The 21140-nt window shown below is 34.5% G+C and overlaps 1 protein-coding gene, 1 long non-coding RNA gene and 1 pseudogene across 3 annotated transcripts; all 3 read left to right on the top strand.

The window, feature by feature from the left end:
* The first annotated feature begins 6232 nt into the window (after positions 1–6232).
* LOC110673569 (uncharacterized) lies at positions 6233–7821 on the top strand. Its single transcript, XR_002498514.2, has 3 exons — positions 6233–6384; positions 6525–6590; positions 7583–7821. It is a non-coding gene; the product is annotated as an uncharacterized LOC110673569 (long non-coding RNA).
* Positions 7822–11417: 3596 nt separating this feature from the next.
* Positions 11418–17008, top strand: LOC131183027 (ETO1-like protein 1). Of its 2 annotated transcripts, none has more exons than XM_058152740.1 (5): positions 11418–12386; positions 12507–14219; positions 14679–14970; positions 15987–16296; positions 16603–17008. In XM_058152740.1, exons 1-5 carry the CDS (start codon positions 12244–12246, stop codon positions 16821–16823), a joined length of 2679 nt encoding a protein of 892 aa, XP_058008723.1. In that variant the 5' UTR covers positions 11418–12243; the 3' UTR covers positions 16824–17008. The 2 variants fall into 2 exon arrangements, with proteins under 2 accessions (XP_058008723.1, XP_058008724.1); XM_058152741.1 differs by having other exon boundaries at positions 12248–12386; positions 12652–14219.
* A 637-nt stretch (positions 17009–17645) lies between these two features.
* On the top strand, positions 17646–19899 carry LOC131183028 (probable protein phosphatase 2C 51; annotated as a pseudogene).
* Positions 19900–21140: the final 1241 nt, after the last annotated feature.

Below are 21140 nucleotides of genomic sequence, written 5' to 3' on the forward strand. Positions count from 1 at the left end.
CCTCTTCCTCATTTGTGCTGAAGGGCTATCACACAAAATCAAACACTCAAATCTCCAGGGTTAGAGAATCTCCAGAAGAGGGCGTAGAGTTACTCAGTTAATGTTTGTCGATGATCCAATCCTCTTCTCCAATGCCTCTTCAATAGACGCAGAGATAATTAAGCGAATACTGCAAGATTATTCTCTAGCAAGTGGACAAACTATCAATATGAATAAGTCTTTCTTGTTTTTTAGTAGCAACACTCCAAGGGACATTCGATCAAACATATCCTCAGTCTTAAGCATTTCCAACATCAGCGGACAGGTTAAATTTTTGGGTCTATCTGCCATTGTATCTAGATCAAAGAAGCAAACATTTGATGAAATCAGGGAGCAAATCAGGCACAACTTGGCTAGGTGGAAGGAACAACTGTTGTCTAAAGGTGGAAGAGAAGTGCTCATTAAAGCTGTAGCCCAAGCCATTCCCATCTATGCTATGTCATGCTTTAAATTACCTGCCATCCTTTGCAATGAGATTAATAGTCTTATGGCTAATTTATGGTGGAGTCAACATAAGGAGGAGGTAAAATTGCATTTAGTTGCTTGGAAGAATATGTGTGAGCCTAAACGACAGGGGGGACTGGGCTTTAGAGATCTGCAAGCTTTTAACATGGCTCTTGTGGCAAAGCAGGGATAGAGGATATTATCTAACCCTAATTCTATGTTGGCACGAGTGCTCAAAGCTAGATATTTTCCTCACACATCGTTTTTGCAAGCTAAAGCAGGCAGCAATCCTTCATGGGGTTGGCACAACATTCTTTGGGGAAGGAGAGCACTTGAAAAGGGACTATGATGGCAGGTTAGTGATGGCTCATCCATCATGTGTAAAGTGGATAACTGGATCCCAAACTCTTTCCCCTTAGACCGCAGGTTAAGGACAGTCACGATGAGTCAATTGTATGCGTATCACAACTTTTTCACCCCAACATTCCATCTTGGAATTTACAGATCCTTAGAGAAAATTTTGACGAGGAGGAGATAAACAACATATTAACTATCCCAGTATGCATTGTGAGAAGGGAAGATCACCTAATTTGGCATTTCTCAAAACAAGGGAAATATGAAGTTAAGTCAGGATATTAGGTAGCTAAACAGATTCTCCATAATTTAGATACACCTAATTAGGTAAGTCCTGGCCCATCAACACAAAGGGGATTAGATGCCTTTTGGAGCATTAATCTTCCTCCAAAACTTAAGCTTTTTGCTTGGTCTCTTTTACAGGAACGATTGCCAACAAGGGCATTAATTAGCAAGAGAATCCCTTCCATTAATCTAGAGTGTATTTACTGTGGGGGAATTGAGACACACCAGCATTTGTTTTTTACTTGCCCAAGGGCAGTTGAGTTCTGGTTTAACTCTCCGCTAATGTTGCGTTCATCATTATTGCATGGGGGCTCTATCAAGGATTATTGGACCCAATGTCTAAACTTCTCTCAGCAGCTAAGAGATGGTTTAGACTTCATTAGGTTGTTGTTTTTTTTTGCTTTGGCAGCTTTGGAAATCCAGGAATGCCTTAGTTTTTAACTAGTAACTAGTGTCCTTTAGTGACTCTATTACTTTGGCTTTGAATTATTATACTGATTTCATGGAAGCTCAAGAAGCACTGCCAACTCCTTATTTAAATTAGAACCATCCAGGAGATACTTGGATTCCGCCCCTAGATTCATGTTGCAAAATCAATTTTGATGCAAGTCTCAATAATAAAATCAAGCTTGGATCAATTTTGATGCAAGTCTCAATAATAAAATCAAGCATCTTATATCTGATCTTGACTGGGTGAGCTTCAGTTTTGTTAGAAGACCTTGCAATCAGGCAGCCCAGGCCTTGGCCTCTGTTACCTTGCATGATTCTTCTTTTATTTATAATCCCTTGTCTCAAATACACTTTGCAACTTCTCTCACGCCTAGTTGAGGCTTCAATGAAATTATATTTGGATAAAAAAACTTACCTTCACCTCAATATGGTAAAAGGAAGCAAAATAATAATAATTATACTAATAATAATAATAATAATCATAATGACAGCCCATTAGTCACTTTAAAATTTTAGTTTCACCCAAAATTTAAATTTAGTGTTACTTCAATTATTTTTAAAATTATAAAATTTAATAATGTAGATAAGTTTATTTTTAAAATTTATGAAATTTAAAATTTGAAATTAATTGCTAAGCTTAATAAATAATTTGAAAATTCTACAAATGTGCAGCTTGCTTAAACTTGATTTATCATATATTAAAATATAAAATGTATAGTGAAACTCATATGTTAAATATATAAATTTTACATGTTTGTATTTTAGATTCATAATGGATCAAGTCTAGTAAAAAATTTCCTCTGTAGTCATAAAATTTTTCTTATTTAGATTATATTTACTATAAATTTAAGATATAATAAGTATGATTAAGCCCACTTATTAAATATATGGATCTCAAATATTTATATATTGAATTTATGATAGATCGTGTCTAAATAAGAATTTTCTATAATCAATGTACATGTTAGATGAATCTATACTTGATTTCAATAACATGTTCACTGGTTTACGCAAGAAAGGGGAAGGTCCTAAGGATCTGATGAGGAGAATTATAGATGGAATTATGGTGGTGTTTTTGAACGATTATATAAATGGAATGAGCGAAGACTACATGACCATCTTACATAAGCCTAATCCTGATGCTCCAGCTTGAAACCATCCTCGAGTTTTCTAACTGTCTAGACGAAGTCGATTGCTTGTGGAAATTGATTAAATGTTCTCAACCTCTTGTGAGTAGCGAGACCATATGCTTGCATGACCTCCTTGGCCCTTCAGCTAAGGTAAAATTATAGTTTTGAAAACTTTTAGGGGACTACAGCCCCTACCTACAACGTAGTACCGCCGCTAGTCCTACTTGTCTAGTATTTACTGCAGTTGAGCCATAGGAAGTTGCATTGTAATTTTGTCATTATGAAGTGATATACTCTCTCACATCTTTGTGTTATAAGTTCATATTAGTTGAATCATAACACTGGGAGTTTTTTTTTTTTTAAAGTTTGAAAAGGATTTTAATTATTTATTTTTACTCCCTCCATCCTATTTAAATTGTTTTTTAAAATTTTTACATAAAAATTAAGAAAATAATTAAATAATATAATTTTTATAAAAAAAAGTACTTTTATAATATTATTGGAACATAGAAAAATATTAAAAAAAAAGATAAACACATTGAAAATAATAATACACAAAACAAAACTGAAAAAAGATAGTTAATGTTTTTTTAATTTTTTAAAATAGTAAATAAAGTGGTAACTTACTATTACAATGGAACGGAGAGAATAATAGAATAGCATTTTCTTTGTAAATCACTTGTCTTAAGATGAAATGACTTCTAGATCCAATTAGCTTGTGCTGGGTTTAAACAGTGCAAGAGTGGAGATGGATGCAGATCATGGGTTCGTGGGTGTGAAAGTGCTTCAGACTTATAGCCAGAGTCCCACTTCTTCAGAGTGGGGTTCTAATTTTAATATGATGTCTCCAGATCTACACCCTCACAATAACTTGTCGGTGTAATTTTTCCATCGTGGGCACCTTCAAATTCCCAGCCTTTAGAATTGTTACTATTTGATCTCCGTTTGGATTTTTCTTTCTTTGCTTTCTTGAGATTTTCATTAGTACAATTTACTATGACACTGTCTATGTGACTAATAAAATATGAATAAATTTTAATAGTTATCATTAAATTTTAAGGTGATAATAAATTTATTTTTAAACTTAAAAATATAATATAAAAATTTTTAAAATTTAAAATTTTATATTATAAAATTATTTTAATTTTTAATAATTGATTTATAAATAATATATTAATATACAATCTAAAGTAATAATAACATGAATGATTGTCATTATTTTTTAAAGTAAAGTCTTTCTAATCAGCTGCTATATATTTAATATTTTATTATTTTATACAGCTGAGATATTTTTATAATTAATTTGTAAAAAAAATTATAACTGATTTTACTAATATCATATAAAAAAAATTATTTACATCACTGCTATTTTTGAATGCATAAATCAACTATTAAGTATTATAATAATTTAATTGTATAAAATTTTAAAGTTCAAAAAGTTTTATATTTCATTTTATGTTTAGAGATAATTCTGTTACAACTTATAATCATCAAAAAGTTTTATATTACATTGTTATAATCATCATTTTAATAAATTTAGAATGTATACAAAAATTATATAAAACTTTTACATATTTCGAATAAATTTTTCATAATAATGAAATTTATTTATATTAATAAAAAATAAATTTTCATATATCAAAATTTTATGGCATCATTGTAACGGACTGTGGGGACGGCGATACGTAACGCCTGCAGGTGCCGCCCGTCCCACATCGGAAATGGGAGAAGGGAATCTGGGCCATATATGTGGGGGTCAGCCTAACCAGTCGCGCTTTTGGGAGCGAAACCTCCCAAGGGACAATCCGTGAGGCCCACGCCAAAGACAATACCGACTGGGTGGTCGTTACAATTGGTATCGAGCCGACTCTCTAGTACGAGTGGAGCGAGGACGCCCAATGAGTTGGTGGGTTGTAACGGATCAGGGGACGGCGATACGCATGTCTGCAGTGCGCCTCCCCACATCGGAAATGGGAGAAGGGAATCTGGGCCATATATGGGGGTCACCTAAATCGTCGCTTTTGGGAGCGAAACCTCCCAAGGGACAAATCCGTGAGGCCCACGGGCCAAAGCGGACAATACTGACTGGGCTGGGCTGGGTCGTTACAATCATAAATAAAAAATTTATATATTTTTTATTATAAAAAGATTATAAAATAAAAAATAATTCAATAATTCAGGTTGACATATTAATAAAATAAATTATTGACATAATTAATTATTCCTATCACAATTTAAAAAAATGAATAAGTTTTAATATAATATACATATACGACCGGCTATGTTATATAGTAGTGAGTGTTGGGCACTGAAAGACTCGTATGCATCTAATATAAAAGTTGCAGATATGAGAATGTTAAGGTGGATGAGTGGCCATACTAAACTAGATAAAGTCCGTAATGAGAGTATTAGAGAAAATGTAGGATTGGTGCCAATTAAAGATAAGTCGAGAGAAGGGAGATTGGGGTGGTTTGGTCATGTAAAGCGTAGACATACGGAAGCTCCAGTTAGACAAGTAGAGCACATTAGGTTAGAGGATAGAAAGAAAAAAAAGGGTAGACCTAAATTGACTTGGAGAAGAGTAGTATAACATGACCTAAAAACATTACACATTTATGAAGATTTAACCTAAAATCATTTAGAGTAGAGAAAGCAAATCCATATAGTCGACCCCAAATTTTTGGGATAAAAGCTTAATTAAGTTGCATTATATAGCTAATAGAAGGTGCCCTAAATTCACATATTTAAAAGAATAATGGACTGATATGAAATTTCTTTAAATTCAGATGAAGTCTTTTAATGCTCCACAGATTTATGCCCATTATATATATTTATGTTTATTTGTGAAGGAAATAAATAAAGCTTTGGCTTAAGTTAGTTGGCAACAGCTCCTCATGCACACAATTGGTACAGGGTTCAAATCTCCTCTGTGATAGTTGATTTCAAATCTTTTTGGTGAGTAGTTGATTAGCCCATTTAAACCCGATCAGTTTGGCCGGTTCATGGATTAACTGATCGGTTCATAGAAGCTAACCCCAATTTTAATAAAACGTGTGTTTAACACTTAAATCGTATCGATCACTGACTTAATTAATCGGATTAATCCAATTTTCACTTCGACGATGACGATATAGAAAACAAATTAAAGTTTAAAAAAGTGTATTAATGTTTTTCTTAACTTGACAAGGACTTAAAAAAAAAACTTGACAATGACTAAAAGTGCAAATGAGCCCATGAGACAGATGACAATTTTTTACTGTGGAAAGGTCAACGTCTATGGTGATGTGCCAAGAGATAGGGTAGAAATTTCTTCTGTAGAAAGACTGCCAGATATTATTTTTCTTTTGCATGAAGGCTATATGAAGAGTATACTGATGCAGACTGGCCATCTGATATAACTATTATCAGGCGCGAGCAATAACGCAGCTTGCTGCCTAATGCCTACCCACTTTTCTCTGGAAACTTCATCTGACACAATTCCAAAATTACGGCCCATTCCATGCCAACTAGAAACTCCAAATGTCAAAACATCTCCTAGTTCTTATATGTTGATATTTCCAACCCTATGGACAGGTTGGTTCTCAAGCTCCGTATGCATGAATATTTATTTATTGTCCTTGCGTATTCGTACTAGTATTATGGCTCCTGAGTCCAAAATTATCAACATGATGAGTATTGGGAGGTATATTTACTTATTAGCGGCTTAACGGCATAAATGACCTGCAATTCTTTTCTTAAGGTGCAATGTTTGTTGATAATGGGCTTTTCTATTTCTAGTTGGATAATTCTTTCTAACAGGTTCTCATTGGTTTTACTTTACAGGTAAAGTGGCAGAAAACTGTCAGCTGCTCAGGGAAGAGAGCAACATATCACATGAAGACAACCTAGGTTAATACCTATGCTAAGCTAGTTACCTCATGATAAAATTCCTATTTCTCTGACTTGCCTCTCCCTTTTCTATGCGTGGTATAAGTCAAAACTCATAACTTTTTTTTCAAAAACCAACTAGTGCAGATGACACCCCAATTAATAGACTTCTGTATATATCATAATTAGTGCTGTCCTTTATCAGTTGGTACTTTAAATATTTCGAAGCACTCATTTACTGATTTAATTTAGATTATTCCTACTTCAATACATTTGTATTTAATATTTTCCTTCTTGGCTGCAAATTATAAATGGGATCTGTTATACTATATTGAATTGAATGGTTCAACATAAACCCTGTGAGAAACGGGAACTTGATAGCTCTTCATTGGAGTGACTTGTGATCAAATTCTTGAATTCTTGTTCCAATTGATGATAACTGTATATCCACTTTGTCAAAGTTGTTTTCCTATTTCCTTTCCTATTACTTTTATGGCATTTGCACAGGAAACCTTTGAAATATCATATGTTGCTTATCTCTTCTTATTGAACTTTTCCACTAGTTCGGTAGCTTTTTGTTTTGCCAATCTTCGTGAGGGTTTGTTTTATTGATTGTACCAGGTTCTGAAATTCAGACTGATTTTGCTTCTGAAACCAAGACACTGATTTTTTTTTTTTTTTTTTGAATATCTTGGCATCCCATGTAAATTAACCATGTTTAGTTGATCAAATCAGTCTGTTTCCAAGGCCAGGTCAATCTGTTTTCTAGAATCCGCTTCAATATTAGTGAAATACTATAAATAATTTAAAAATAATACAAGGGAATTTGATGGAGAAAGAGTTTTCTTCTTTCCCTTAAAAATTTCTTTATCGATTCTCATTCTCCATCCATAGTGTAGCAACCAGTGATTATAAGTAGGTAGAAATTGGTTCATCATAAATACTCAATTATTAACGGGATTTCTACTTCTTTCACAATGATATATTTACTATCTGTTTTTAAAATGTTTCAGAAGGCCCAATAAGTAGAAAAGCATCAGAACAGAGGTATCTTGAGAAGCTAAAAGACGGGTATCATAGATAGTATATATGCTCTTATGACAACAAAGTAAATCAAGCAGTCCCATATTCCTGTTACGTGAAGTTTCAAGAACAAGAGAAAGATGGCAATGCCTTACATCATCGAGTGGGAGATCAATTCTCAAATGATCAATGGAACATAAGTGGTGCATCAACCAGAGCTCTGTTAAGAATAGAGCAAAGCGTTCTTATCTTCCTGCTGATGATGTAACACAGGCTCATCTGTGGCATAAATATTTTTATCTAGTAGTGGAAATAACACATGATGCTCTCTTGGAATGTTTAAGATTATCTTATGTCATTTGAATTGATACAGATTGCAATTGAAGAATTTTAAATCATGCGAATAACACATGTTGCTTTTATTGTTTTCTTGTATTCTTTTTACCAATTTTTATCCTCTAGAGTTGTTTACCGAGTTAATTTTATCATAAAACGTACTGCATGACACAAATTTCTTTTATCATGTGTTTCTTAAGTTTGCAACTTGTTGGTTCTTTCTAGAAATCCCTGCTTGTCACCAAGCTATCATAATTTATATCTATCATAGTTACTATCATTTTCAAGTAATCACGTTACATTTGATAGATTATAATGCAATTAAATTTTTTATTTAATTTTAATGAAAAATTTGATTGCATTACAGTATACCAAATTAACATAGCTTTAATGTTTTTGCTCAGTTAAGTTTTGTTGGGCAACTATTGTGCTAGATATAGCATCTGTTGCTTCAACTAGTAGACTATAAGGCTATATTTTGTAGACCATAATGCAATGTAATACAATCAACTTTTAGATATTGAGATTCAATATAAAATTTGATTGCATGACATTGCATTATAGTCTACCAAACTTATCATAACTTCACCCACACCACATGAATGACCTTATAAAAGGATCCCTAATTAGTCAATAACTCTTGTTCCAGGATAAATATATACAATAGTGTTTCCTGCTATTAAACTCCTCTTTTTTTTTCCCTTTGAAAGTGATAATGGAAATTAAACAGATAAGTTTATTAAATCACATTTAGTTTAATTGGGAAACAAAAAACTGAGGGTAACATGGACAAGTGATCACAAGGCACAATCATTTCATTGCAATGGCGTTGCCCTGAAGACAATTGATGATAATTGCCTCTTATATCATCTGTAAATGAATATAGAAAAAAGGTTAAGGATGAACAATGATTTCTGATTGTTGTATACGTTATTGCAGATGTACAAGAATGTTGAAAATGGAGAGGTTGAATCTGTTATGGGACATGTTTATCACTGTGAGCGAGGAACATACGAATTCCACTAGTTGCCATTTCTATTTTCTGATATCACTGAAGAAGGCTATAGAGATTAGCTCATTTGGAAGAGTTTGTAATATAAGCTATAGTGAGTTATAGAAGTTGCGGCCCTTTTTTTATTCTTTTGGTTAGATAAATTCCAAGTTCGATTTATCAATATTTATCCACCCAATCTGTCTCTCTTAATAGCGAGTGGTAACTGGTAACTGATCATGTAGTGGGCAATTGCTAATTCCATTACCTGAGCCGTGACCTCATTACTCTTGGTCATGATAAAATCATTCGAGCGAGCCTGCAAAAGTGCATGAGCAGATAAAAGCAGCCTGAACAATGATATCTTTGACGAATAAATTGAAATTGATATCCGTTGGGAACTTCTGACTTCTGAGTGAAGAGATTGCAGTTGGCCAATGGAAATTCATGAGCCATGTGAGGGAGGATAGGTGGGGCATCCACCAAGGACTCATTTAACTGGGCAGGAGGCTCTTCTAGGCCTTTAGGATAAGTGACAGAGGTATGGTATGTATGCATGATATTTATTATGACTATGACTGGGAGAAAAAGTCAAATTATTGATGAAGTGGAAAATGATATGTACTTATTTTGCTTGGATGCTTGCGGGTGCCTGCTCTCTTTCTCTGATTAGTAAGGTGGCCAAGCCTCACCAACGGTTGGTCTCTTTAGTCGCTTTGTTTATATTTCAATTATTTTGAGGACCATATTATTTCCGCAGTGACATCCCAAGGCTGACAATCTTGTCCTTGAGCTTTATTTACAATTCCATCTTAAAAATAACAATATTTAAAATAATATTTTTTATAAAAAAAAATTTAAATAATTAATTTTTTTAAAATAAATTTTTTTAATCTCTCAATGTCAGACGAAAATTTAAATCATACTTTCATGGTATGGGTCATTAGATTTGCTCCTCTCTCTCTCTCTCTCTCTCTCTCCCATTAAGACCGTGTTCACTAATAATTTTTAAAATAATATTTAATTATATTAATTATTTTAATAGATATTAATTATTTTATTAATTATTACATATTAATTATAATTAATTATTTATATTCTAATTTTAGTAAAATTATTTATTATATTAATTATTAAATATAAAAATAATAATATTATTTTATTAATTTTAATATGAATTACTCTCTTAATGTATAAATATTAATATAAATATTATATTTTTAAATAATATAAATAAAAAAGATAATATTTTAATTAAAATTAAAATATTAAATACTACTTTAAATATTATAAATTGAGAAAGATTTAGATTTTTACCATCTTTTTGAAATGGATGGGCATTGAATTTTTGTTATTTCCTTAGTATATGATAAAAATACAACACAAAGGACATGTTCTTTTCTTTGCATAAAAATATATTAATCACGCATAGAATTATTGAGCACCCAGAATCTGTCCTTTTATGATCAGTTTGTTTTTAAAGAAAGGGGAAAGAAATCAGGTTACGAGGGGCAGTTCCTCAAATATGCATCGTCAAAGTAGCGATAGCCCAGCCAGTGATTCTCCAACATGAAGTACTGTAAATGAAAAGAGAGAAAAATGTATTATTTGTTAAGCAAAAGAAATTTAAAAATTAAAATAGTAATATAAAAGTAATGATATTATTTTATATCTAAGGGTGTCAAATTAATGAAAATTAAAAATATATATATATATATAAAATAAAATGAGGAACTGCCAAATAGGTAAAAATCTGACATAAGCATGACTGTATGAGGACGTCCGCATGTGGGTATGGAGGAATTATAAGTGAACAACGGGAAGGAATGCAAGGAAGGAACTCAGGGCCATTTTAGTCATTTGTCAATTAACATTTTAATTTTCTGCAGATTATTTTGTCAAATGTTGAATACTTTGATCCCAGGTTTGTCTGGGTTGATTCTACTCTAATTACTGATTTTGGGCTCAACCTAGATGGGATCTGTGGTAGTCATTGCCACAGTTTGATTCTAACTCAATTGGTCTAACTCATAATCAAAATCAATCTAAACCGACTTTATTTTGAATCAAAATGAAACTCATGACCATAACAAGTCTATAACATCATTATTTTTTTTATATAATTAAATATAAAAATAAAATAATAATTATATTATATTATAAGAATGTCTGATTAATAACACAAGCATAGTTTTAATGTGTGGCTAGACTGGAGCAATCACAATTCACACACAGTACTTTCCGCCCAGCAGGCATACTGAATGCACAATGGCCAGAATTCAATCTGTTAATGATTGAAAGGGTACGACTTTAATGATACGATTATTGATGTGTAAACTAGACAATTTTAACTCCGAGACTTGAAAGTCCAAATACATTTACCTTTTGATTTAAAAAAAAAAAATCCATTTACCTCATCAATACGGCGTCGCTTTTTATTCCATGGGGGCACAGGGTCAAAACTCAAAATTATCACTTTTTTTCAAAGAAAAAACAATTTTAGTTTTATTATTCAAACCAACAGCGTCGCCAAATCTTTCTTCCCTTTCTATGGTCTCCAACGGAAGGAAAAGCCAAGAAAAGAGAAAAAGATTTTCCCTTTTACCAAACAAAAGAAACTTCACAAAAGTTGGAATTCAGAAATTTTCCCTTTGGATTCCTTCACTTTGATTTCTCCTGCATCTGCAAGCTCCAGCTCTTGTAATATGTGATTTCCGTATTCAATTTCGACGTCATAACTCAACTCTATCTATTTCTATTCGTTGTGTTGCTTTTGGCCTTGTTATGAGAGGATTGGGTGGGGTATAGTGTGGGTTTGGTTGCCTTTTTGGTAGAGATATTGCGTAGCTATTGGTTGAGTTTGGTCTTTTCTTGTTTCATCTTGCTTTATCTGTTGTTGAAGGAGAATGCTAAATGCTAATGTTTGTTGCATGTTAGATAATTGCAGCTACTAGACTGCATTTCTGGTTAGTCATTATTGTCAATTAGAACTAACTCATTACATCTGTAATGCTGCTGCTCTGAGTGAGTACCCTTCTATTTGAACTGTGTCAAACTAACGGAGTGATATTGTTGCTGGTGTCTGTATGTTTGTTTATGTGTTTGCATTTTCTGATTTTTTTTATTGTGTTTTCGTTGCTTTGTGGGCTGAGGGAGTGATTTGTGAACACAAGAAAATATTAACTTTTTTCTTTTCACCTTTTGACTTTTTTTGTTTTGGGAGTTCTGGGGAGGGTGGGGGACGGGGAGAGAGTGGAAGAAAGTGAAGAAAAAATCCATCTGGTTACTGTGGAGATCTGGGACTTCTTTCATCTCTTATGCCCAATGAGGACTTTCTTCCCCTCTGAGTCATGTAAAGAGTCACAACTCCATGCTTTGAATCCACAGTCATGGCTTCAGGTTGAAAGAGGGAAACTATCGAAACTCACTTCTTCCAAGTTCTCTTCGTGTTCTTCTTCTTCATCTGCGTAAGTTTTTGTTTTCATCTCTTATAGTTTCAATAACTATATGTAATTCCTTTCTCGACAATAGATTGATTTCTTTTTTTTTTTTTTTTTCTTTTTTCTCTTTTGGATTCCTATTTGTAGAGAATCTCTTATCAAGGTCCCTGAACCTCCAGTGTTACCCTTTTTTAAACCCGTTGATTATGTAGAAGTTTTAGCTCAGATTCATGAAGAACTTGAATCATGTCCTCCACAAGAGAGGTCAAATCTATATTTGTTGCAATTTCAGGTCTTTAGGGGCCTTGGAGAAGTCAAATTGATGCGAAGAAGCCTCCGTTCAGCCTGGCAGAAGTCAAGCACTGTGCATGAGAAGCTCGTATTTGGGGCTTGGTTAAAATATGAGAAGCAAAGAGAGGAGCTTATTTCCGACTTGCTTGCCACTTGTGGTAAATGTGCAGAAGAGTTTGGACCAATAGATATTGTCTCGCAGCTTCATGCTGATTTAAATTCGAATTCTAATGAGACTGCTATAATGAATGCCGACTGTAATTTGAGAAATGTGATTTTTAGAATTGGAGATGAGAAGATAGTTTGTGATAGGAAGAAAATTGCGGGCCTTTCTGCTCCATTCCATGCTATGCTTAATGGGTGTTTCTCAGAATCTCTTTGTGAAATCATAGATTTTTCTGAAAACAACATATCCCCTTTGGGATTTAAGGCAATAAGTGAATTCAGTGTGACTGGAAATTTGAATGAAGTCTCCCCAAATATTTTGCTAGAAATATTGATTTTTGCAAACAAGTTTTGTTGTGAAAGGCTAAAAGATGCATGTGATAGGAAACTTGCATCTTTGGTTTCCTCTGTAGAAGATGCAGTAGAACTTATGGAATTTGCTCTTCAAGAGAACTCTTCCGTCCTTGCTGCATCATGTTTGCGAGTTTTCTTGCACGAGCTTCCTACTTGTTTGAATGATGATCGAGTGGTGGAAATATTTAGCCATGCTGATAAACAAAAAAGAATTATTATGGTTGGGGCTGCCTCATTTTCTCTGTACTGTTTATTAAGTGAAGTTGCCATGAACCTTGATCCTCAGTCCAATAAAACAGCTTGCTTCCTAGAAAGGTTGGTGGAATCAGCTGAAACCAAGCAGCAGAAACTTTTGGCTTTTCATCAGTTGGGATGTGTAAGGCTTTTGAGGAAAGAGTATGATGAAGCTGAACGTCTTTTTGAGGCAGCTTTGAATGCTGGTCATATATATTCTGTATCAGGTTTGGCTAGACTGGGTTATATTAGGGGCCATAGACTTTGGGCTTATGACAGGCTTAGCTCTGTGATTTCCTCTATTACCCCACTGGGATGGATGTATCAAGAGAGGTCCCTGTACTGCGAAGGCATTAATAAATATGAGGACCTTGAGAAAGCAACTGAGTTAGACCCGACTCTCACATATCCCTACATGTATCGTGCTGCTTCTTTGATGAGGAGACAGAATGTCCAAGCTGCACTTGCAGAAATCAACAGGATTCTTGGTTTTAAACTTGCATTGGAATGCTTGGAACTCCGATTTTGTTTTTATCTTGCTCTTGAGGATTACCAAGCAGCCCTTTGTGATGTTCAGGCAATTCTTACACTCTCCCCAGATTATAGAATGTTTGAGGGGCGGGTGGCAGCATACCAACTTCGGACCCTTGTGTGTGAGCATGTTGGGAATTGGACAACAGCAGATTGTTGGATGCAATTGTATGAGAGGTGGTCTTCAGTTGATGATATAGGATCCCTCTCTGTTATATACCAAATGCTTGAATCTGATGCACCAAAAGGGGTTCTATATTTCAGACAGTCTCTGCTTCTTCTTAGGTCTGTTCTCAAATTGTAATATTTAACTGGCATTAGGAAAATCTCTTGAATTCTTTTTTTTACTTAGACCAACACCTAACTTTTTTTATCAAGCATAACGAGCCCAGCATCAGGACATGAACAGCATTTTAATGAAGGTCCTTGCAGTGCTGGCTGGTATATGTGGCCAAAATTTGTGATATCATGGAAGCATGGGGTTATTTTTGAAATATCCTCTTTTGAGTGAAAATCAGAGCATATGCTTAGTTTTATTTACCATGCATTATTTTCCCACCTTGCATAGTATGTTCTTTAATTTTTATGTGAGGTGGGAAAGCTTTCTAGTTGTTCTAGTTTCCTTGAATCTTCTCATCTATGTAATTTAATGCTTCAGGATGTTGGCATGGATTGCATGGTGATGTTTAAATTAAGATTTCTAGTTTGCTACTGAGCTCATTTGTCATATCTGTACTTTTTCAGGTTGAACTGTCCTGAGGCTGCCATGCAAAGCTTACAATTAGCCCGTCAACATGCTTCAACTGAACATGAACGTCTAGTTTATGAAGGATGGATCTTGTATGACACTGGTCATTGTGAGGAAGGGCTTCGAAAAGCAGAGGAATCTATCAAACTTAATAGGTCTTTTGAGGCCTTCTTCCTTAAAGCCTATGCACTGGCTGACTCTAGCCGTGATCCATCTGGTTCTGTAACTGTTGTTTCATTGCTTGAAGATGCTTTGAAGTGCCCTTCAGACAGATTGCGGAAAGGGCAGGTATGGTTTTTATGTCCCTTACATCTTTCATTACAATATTCCTTCCTTTGATTTGCTAGCATTTGCTACCACATATACAATGTTCATGCAGTATATTGGCTTATCTTCAAAAAAAAAAAAGCAAGAATCATCATCTGCTTTCATATTTTTCCCAACTTTTCAAGGTTCTATGCTGTCAATAACTTTGGCTTCGATCAAAGAACATAGCCACATGTTGTTATTGGTAACAGAGTGAAATGTGAATTCACAACAAGCTATGATAGGCAATAATTATTAAGTGGTGAAAGAATAATGCAACAGTTGATTCTGAATTTAGAGTGAGAACTGCATTACCATGAGCATTCATATTTAATGGAACTTATGGAAGTCAAGTTAACATGAGAAGATTTTGGGCATAATCTCTTGTTAATATTGTTTTCTGCTGGGCTGCGAAGAAAGATACGGTTGCTAATTCTAAGGGATCTGCTAGAGTAATATCAAAATCTGGAAAACTTGAATGACAGCTCTTTCATGGTTTGAGTAGGGTGCACATCATAAACTAGAACATGTTTATCATGGGGTAGCAGCAAAAGGTGAAATTGGAATGAGCTTACAGATCTCTTATGTTTTGCTTGAACGTGATAGAAAATCAGGATATATTACTTAGTTGGAGACATGTACAATAGCTTCAATTGAATGAGGTAGGTTGACCTGAAGTTTTTGGTAATGTACAAAACTTGCTGATCCTTTGGGAGGAAAAGTTCATTTATTGAAAAGGATGCTTAAGACTGATCTGTGGAAGATTACTTGTGAATGGAATTTCAGGATTAGGAATTTGTCAATCCACAATCTGTCTGCTATCTGAATAATTCTATGGTTCATTTATTTATAAATTAGTATAACTATCAATATGATGCAGATTGTTGAATCAATTATCATTTTCCAATGCATTATGCCTTTGGCATGATGTTTGCAAGCCAAGATATAAACAGGCATGCAAGTGCTAACATTTTAGTTCTCCAAATTTTATTTTCCAGGCACTTAACAATCTTGGAAGCGTCTATGTTGACCATGGGAAATTAGATTTGGCAGGTGATTGCTACATAAATGCGCTTAAAATCAGACACACAAGAGCGCACCAGGGTCTTGCACGAGTCCATTTTCTCAGAAATGACAAGGCTGCTGCATATGAGGAAATGACTAAACTGATTGAAAAGGCCCGGAATAATGCATCTGCTTATGAAAAGAGGTCTGAGTACTGTGACCGTGAACTCGCAAAAGCAGATCTTGAAATTGTGACAAAATTAGATCCACTTCGTGTGTACCCTTACAAATATCGAGCTGCAGGTCAGATTAAATTCCTTCTATACATCACTATAGTACCAAATATATAGTTTTCACATAGAAATAATTGAAGAGCCCCACCTAATGTTATCACGATATTTTTGAGTGAGAATTCATTTAAGTTTTAAAGGGCCAAATTAGTAATTAGGGGTCATTTTATTGTGATTGTTCTTTATGTTGCGGCTGTTATTTTTTATACTCTTTTGAACTTCCAAGACAGAAACATGCTCTCAGTTTCTTATTGTTGTGAACTTTCTTTGAATTTGTTATTGAATTTACACTTCTGCACGGCTTTTGTTGTTGGTGCAGTGTTTATGGACAACCACAAGGAGAAGGAGGCCATTGCAGAACTATCACGGGCAATTGCATTCAAAGCAGACCTTCACCTTCTACACTTGAGGGCTGCATTCTATGAGCACATTGGTGATGTCTTGGCCGCCCTACGTGACTGTCGAGCTGCTCTCTCCGTGGACCCAAACCATCAAGAAATGTTGGAATTTCACAGTCGCGTAAACAGCCATGAACTTTGAATCCAGAAGGCCAAAACTAAACTATGGCATGCAAGGGAAATACTTGGTTCTTATCATCACCCTGCAACTTGTATACTATTCATTCCCCATCCTCAAACTTTTTTCCTTTTTTTTTTGTAACTTATGCTTTTCTATTTTTATAATTTAATTAATTAATGAAAGTATTCATAGGAAATTTATAAGAAGCTTCTGGCACTCAAATTTAATGCATCATATCCACTTGTATGTTTACAATTATTATTATTATTTTTTTTTTTGAAAACATGTTTACAATTATTTTATATATTACGGCAAGTGGATCTCATCTCAATAGAAGGGAAGGAGCACGTGCTTCAAAAACATTGAATAAAATCTTATATTCATATTATATTGAATTATTCTTCCCAAAAATAAAAGATAGAAGAGAATACTCATCTAAATGAGAAAGTCATCCTTTTAATTCAAAGCTCATCAACACATATTTGAAGGGTTCCATTTGAAGAAAAAAAATTGTTGGAAGAGGAATATAAGATTAATTTTCTCATATTATTTAGATATTTGACAAAATAATTAAAAAAATGAATTACATTCTCTAATCCTCTGTCAAGTGAATAAATTTGTCTTTAATTATTGAATTGAATTAAGAAAATAAATAAAATAAAATTTCCTTCCCTTTTTTTAATGTCCAAATAAAGAAAATAATTACCACCTCTTTGCCTCTTTTCATTGTCCTTTCACCTCACTGTTCACTCCGAGCAAAAAAAGCCCAAATTAAAGGTAAAAAATTCTTTGATCTTGTAAAATGTTTGCTATTTTCTTGAAAATTTTTTCCAAAAATAAACCTGCTTTCATTTCCAGAGTTCCCCTTTTCTATCTTCTGCCACAAACTTGATGATAGCGTCACTCTTATTTGGAGTTGTACTGATTACGATCCCATCTTCATATGGGTTATCGGTGTCATGTATGATGGAGTATGACGATGGTGGCGCTCCGGCCGTTTATGGATATCCGGAGTGTCCACAGTGGGTTCTTTCTCCCGCTGGATCTCTTCAAAATCAAAACCTGAATTGCCAGTTTGCCATCCTTCAGGGACGCAGGGACTACCAAGAGGATGCTATAGCTTGTAATCTTGATATCAAAGTACCATTACTGGGTAACACCTGTCTTTCTCTCTTTTCTTTGGTTTTTGAAGTTTCACTTTTATCACATTTTGGATTTATTTTATTCCTAATCTTTTTTTTTTTTTGTAAATTTTGTATGTTATACTGAATTACAATCTTATTCAATTGAATCTTGAATTCTCTTTTTTCCTTCGTAAAGTTAATTTGTAAATAGAATAGTTCAAAAGCAAATGGCATTAGTTAATCTTTATAATATTATCCATTGTAATCAAAATCCAAAATTTGCACTAGCTTTTAAGAAATTATTAGAATCATGGCTCACCCTGAATTTGATTCATTGCGTAAGACGGTTGACTAAAAGAAGCTACTTTTATGAAGCTAAGGATGCTGGCAAAATGGGTTTGAGGAGGAAGCAGTTGGAATTGTAGCAGTATTTGATGGCCATGGTGGAAAGGGATGTAGTGAGATGGCTTCAAAACTTCTTTTTGATTACTTTTACCTGCATGTTGTGTTCCAAACATACAAGGTAATGGCACATCATAATGGGGTGTTACCTCAAGCGATTATAAATCATTTCAGCTGGAAATTCTTAAAGAAGCATTATCCAAGACAATTGGTGACATTGATCTCAGGTTTTCTCAGGCAAGTAGTGACTTGTTCTAAACTTCTACACGCTTCAAATTTATTTCACTCTAATTTTCCAGTACTCATTCCTCCAAAGTCATAACATTGTTTGTGCTTCATTCTATACTTCAGGAAGCTATTAAAAATAACTTTTTCTCTGGCTCCACTGCCACTGTTGTTCTTTTGTATGGTCGGCAAATATTAGTTGCCAATGTCGGTGACTCGAAGGCTCTTCTTTTATCGGAGAAAATTCAGTCTGCTCTGAGGACTGAAGGTCTAAATCTTTCTTTTTTTCTTTTGTCATTTCCTTTTCTTTCTATTTCCTCTGCCTAAGTTAAAGAATGCTTGTATTTGTTGGCAGAACTGCATACACCAATGACCTACATGCATATGAAATTTAGGCTGATCTTATAATATCTGTGAGATGAGATGCTTAATTGTACTTTTGATGAAATGGTAGGTGATTCAACAGCTCATCTATCGGCAACAGCATTAACATATGATCATCATCCAGACAGGGAAGATGAAAGAGCTCGAATTGAAGCAGCTGGTGGTTCTGTCACTAACTGGGGTGTGCCTCGAGTCAGTGGAGTGCTTGCCATGTCTCGTTCCATTGGTGATGTATATCTGAAAAGGCAAGTTTCTTCTAGCTTAAAAAGCTTCTTAGCTTCCCTGCCCTTCCGGCTCTTTCTTCCTTGTCAATATTGTTCAATAATGAGTTCATTTGGAATCCAACAGAAGGTGGTGGATTTTGGAAATTGATGAAATCATTTATCAATTACAGTTATCAACAATTGTCCAGGTCTTCTAATTCAAACATATTCATGCTCTGTTATTAGGTATGGCGTTATAGCTGAGCCCGAGTATACAGGTTGGAGGCCTTTAACTACTAATGATACGCATTTGGTGGTTGCATCTGATGGCATATTTGAGAGCTTGACGCCACAGGATATTGGTAATCTGATTTTTCAATGGAATTCACATTTCCAAGGAATTGAAGATTCAAAGATGCCAGTCTCATGCCTGTCTTCAACCTCATTGGCAGAGTGTATTATAAATACTGCATATGAGAAAGGCAGCCATGATAACTTGTCTGTTATAATTGTTTCCTTGACTTGACTCCCCATAAGTCTACCAATGATTTCTAAGGTGCAATGAGGAAGTAGGAAGGACCAACATCAATCACTACGCTTTAGAATTATAATTGCTGATGGGATGAGATCCCTTCGCACAATCGTTTGACATGGCATGAACTTTAGAAGTACAGTTGGAAAGCAAATTTATAGTGGAAAGTGAACACCCCTTATCATGTTTAGAATGTGAATATATGCTTACATACTCTTTTCCTCTTAGTAGAGTCAGGTTTGAATCTCTACTACTCAAATCTCCTTACTTGGTCAAAAATGGTCCCACGTAAATCCAGTACTGAAAGGCTGCATTTTCCATTAGAACGTGCCTAGTCGACCAATTATGATATTTAGGTAATTACATATTTACATTTATTGCGGTAAATTTGTGATCACATATAGTGAGAGGTGATTCTTTGAGTGCTTGTATAAGCACTGCAGGGACTTGAGAGTCCAATACAGAGAGTCCATTAAATAGCCCCTAGGTCTAAACCCCAACACACTTAAGATGGCTCAAGGCCCACTATAAAAACCTAGCTCGGATGGATAATCTGCTTGAAACTCTAAACCCGAAACTTCTCAAGCACGGCACTACATCTCTAAGGACAGGAAGGAGATTGTTATAACAAGCACGCAAATTTGAGGTACACACATAAATCGTATAATCACACAGTATTAAAAATAGAAGAAGAATAACATAAAATTTAACGTGGTTCAACCGTAAGGTCTATGTCTACTGGCAAGACAAGAGAAAAAGTATCACTATGATGAAAAGAACAAGATACAATCAATCAAAACTCTCAAACTTTAACCCCAGTGTGTTTTCCCGAATATCTCACAACTCTATCATAAAAGATAAAATATTATAATATTTATAATGGTCTACACCCGGGCCTATTGGCCTGTGCCTTTCGGTACCACCATAGATCTCACTTTTTATCCCAATTGGGTCGCAGCGTGAAACTTTGGGGTCGGGTCACAATTCGGATCCATGAAAAATATATCAAAAATTCAAGTTATAAAAAATAACAAATTTTTCCCTTGGCTTGAATTCCCTTTATCATTAACAAAATAATCCACAAAACTCTCTATCTTGCCATATGCCCTCGTAAAAAGGCATTCCTAAGCACTAAAAACACCAACCAAGTCTAGGTAATGCCTAAACTTGCTGATTGTGACTCTCTTGGTCATCATATATTCTGAATTATCATGTGTAGAGGCTTTCTGCACAACTACAGTCCCTTGAGATATAATGTCCTGAATGAAGTGATATCTGACATCAATGTGTTTAGTTCGCTCATGGTACATCTGATTCTTTGTGAGATGTATTGCACTCTGGCTATCACAAAACACTGTTGCCTTGTTCTGTATCAATCCAAGATCACCTACCAAACCTTGTAACCATAAAACTTCCTTTACTGCCTCTACTAAGGCCATATATTCAGTCTCTGTGGTAGATAAAGCAA

This window comes from Hevea brasiliensis, chromosome 9 (assembly GCF_030052815.1).
Source record: "Hevea brasiliensis isolate MT/VB/25A 57/8 chromosome 9, ASM3005281v1, whole genome shotgun sequence".
NCBI lineage: Eukaryota > Viridiplantae > Streptophyta > Magnoliopsida > Malpighiales > Euphorbiaceae > Hevea > Hevea brasiliensis.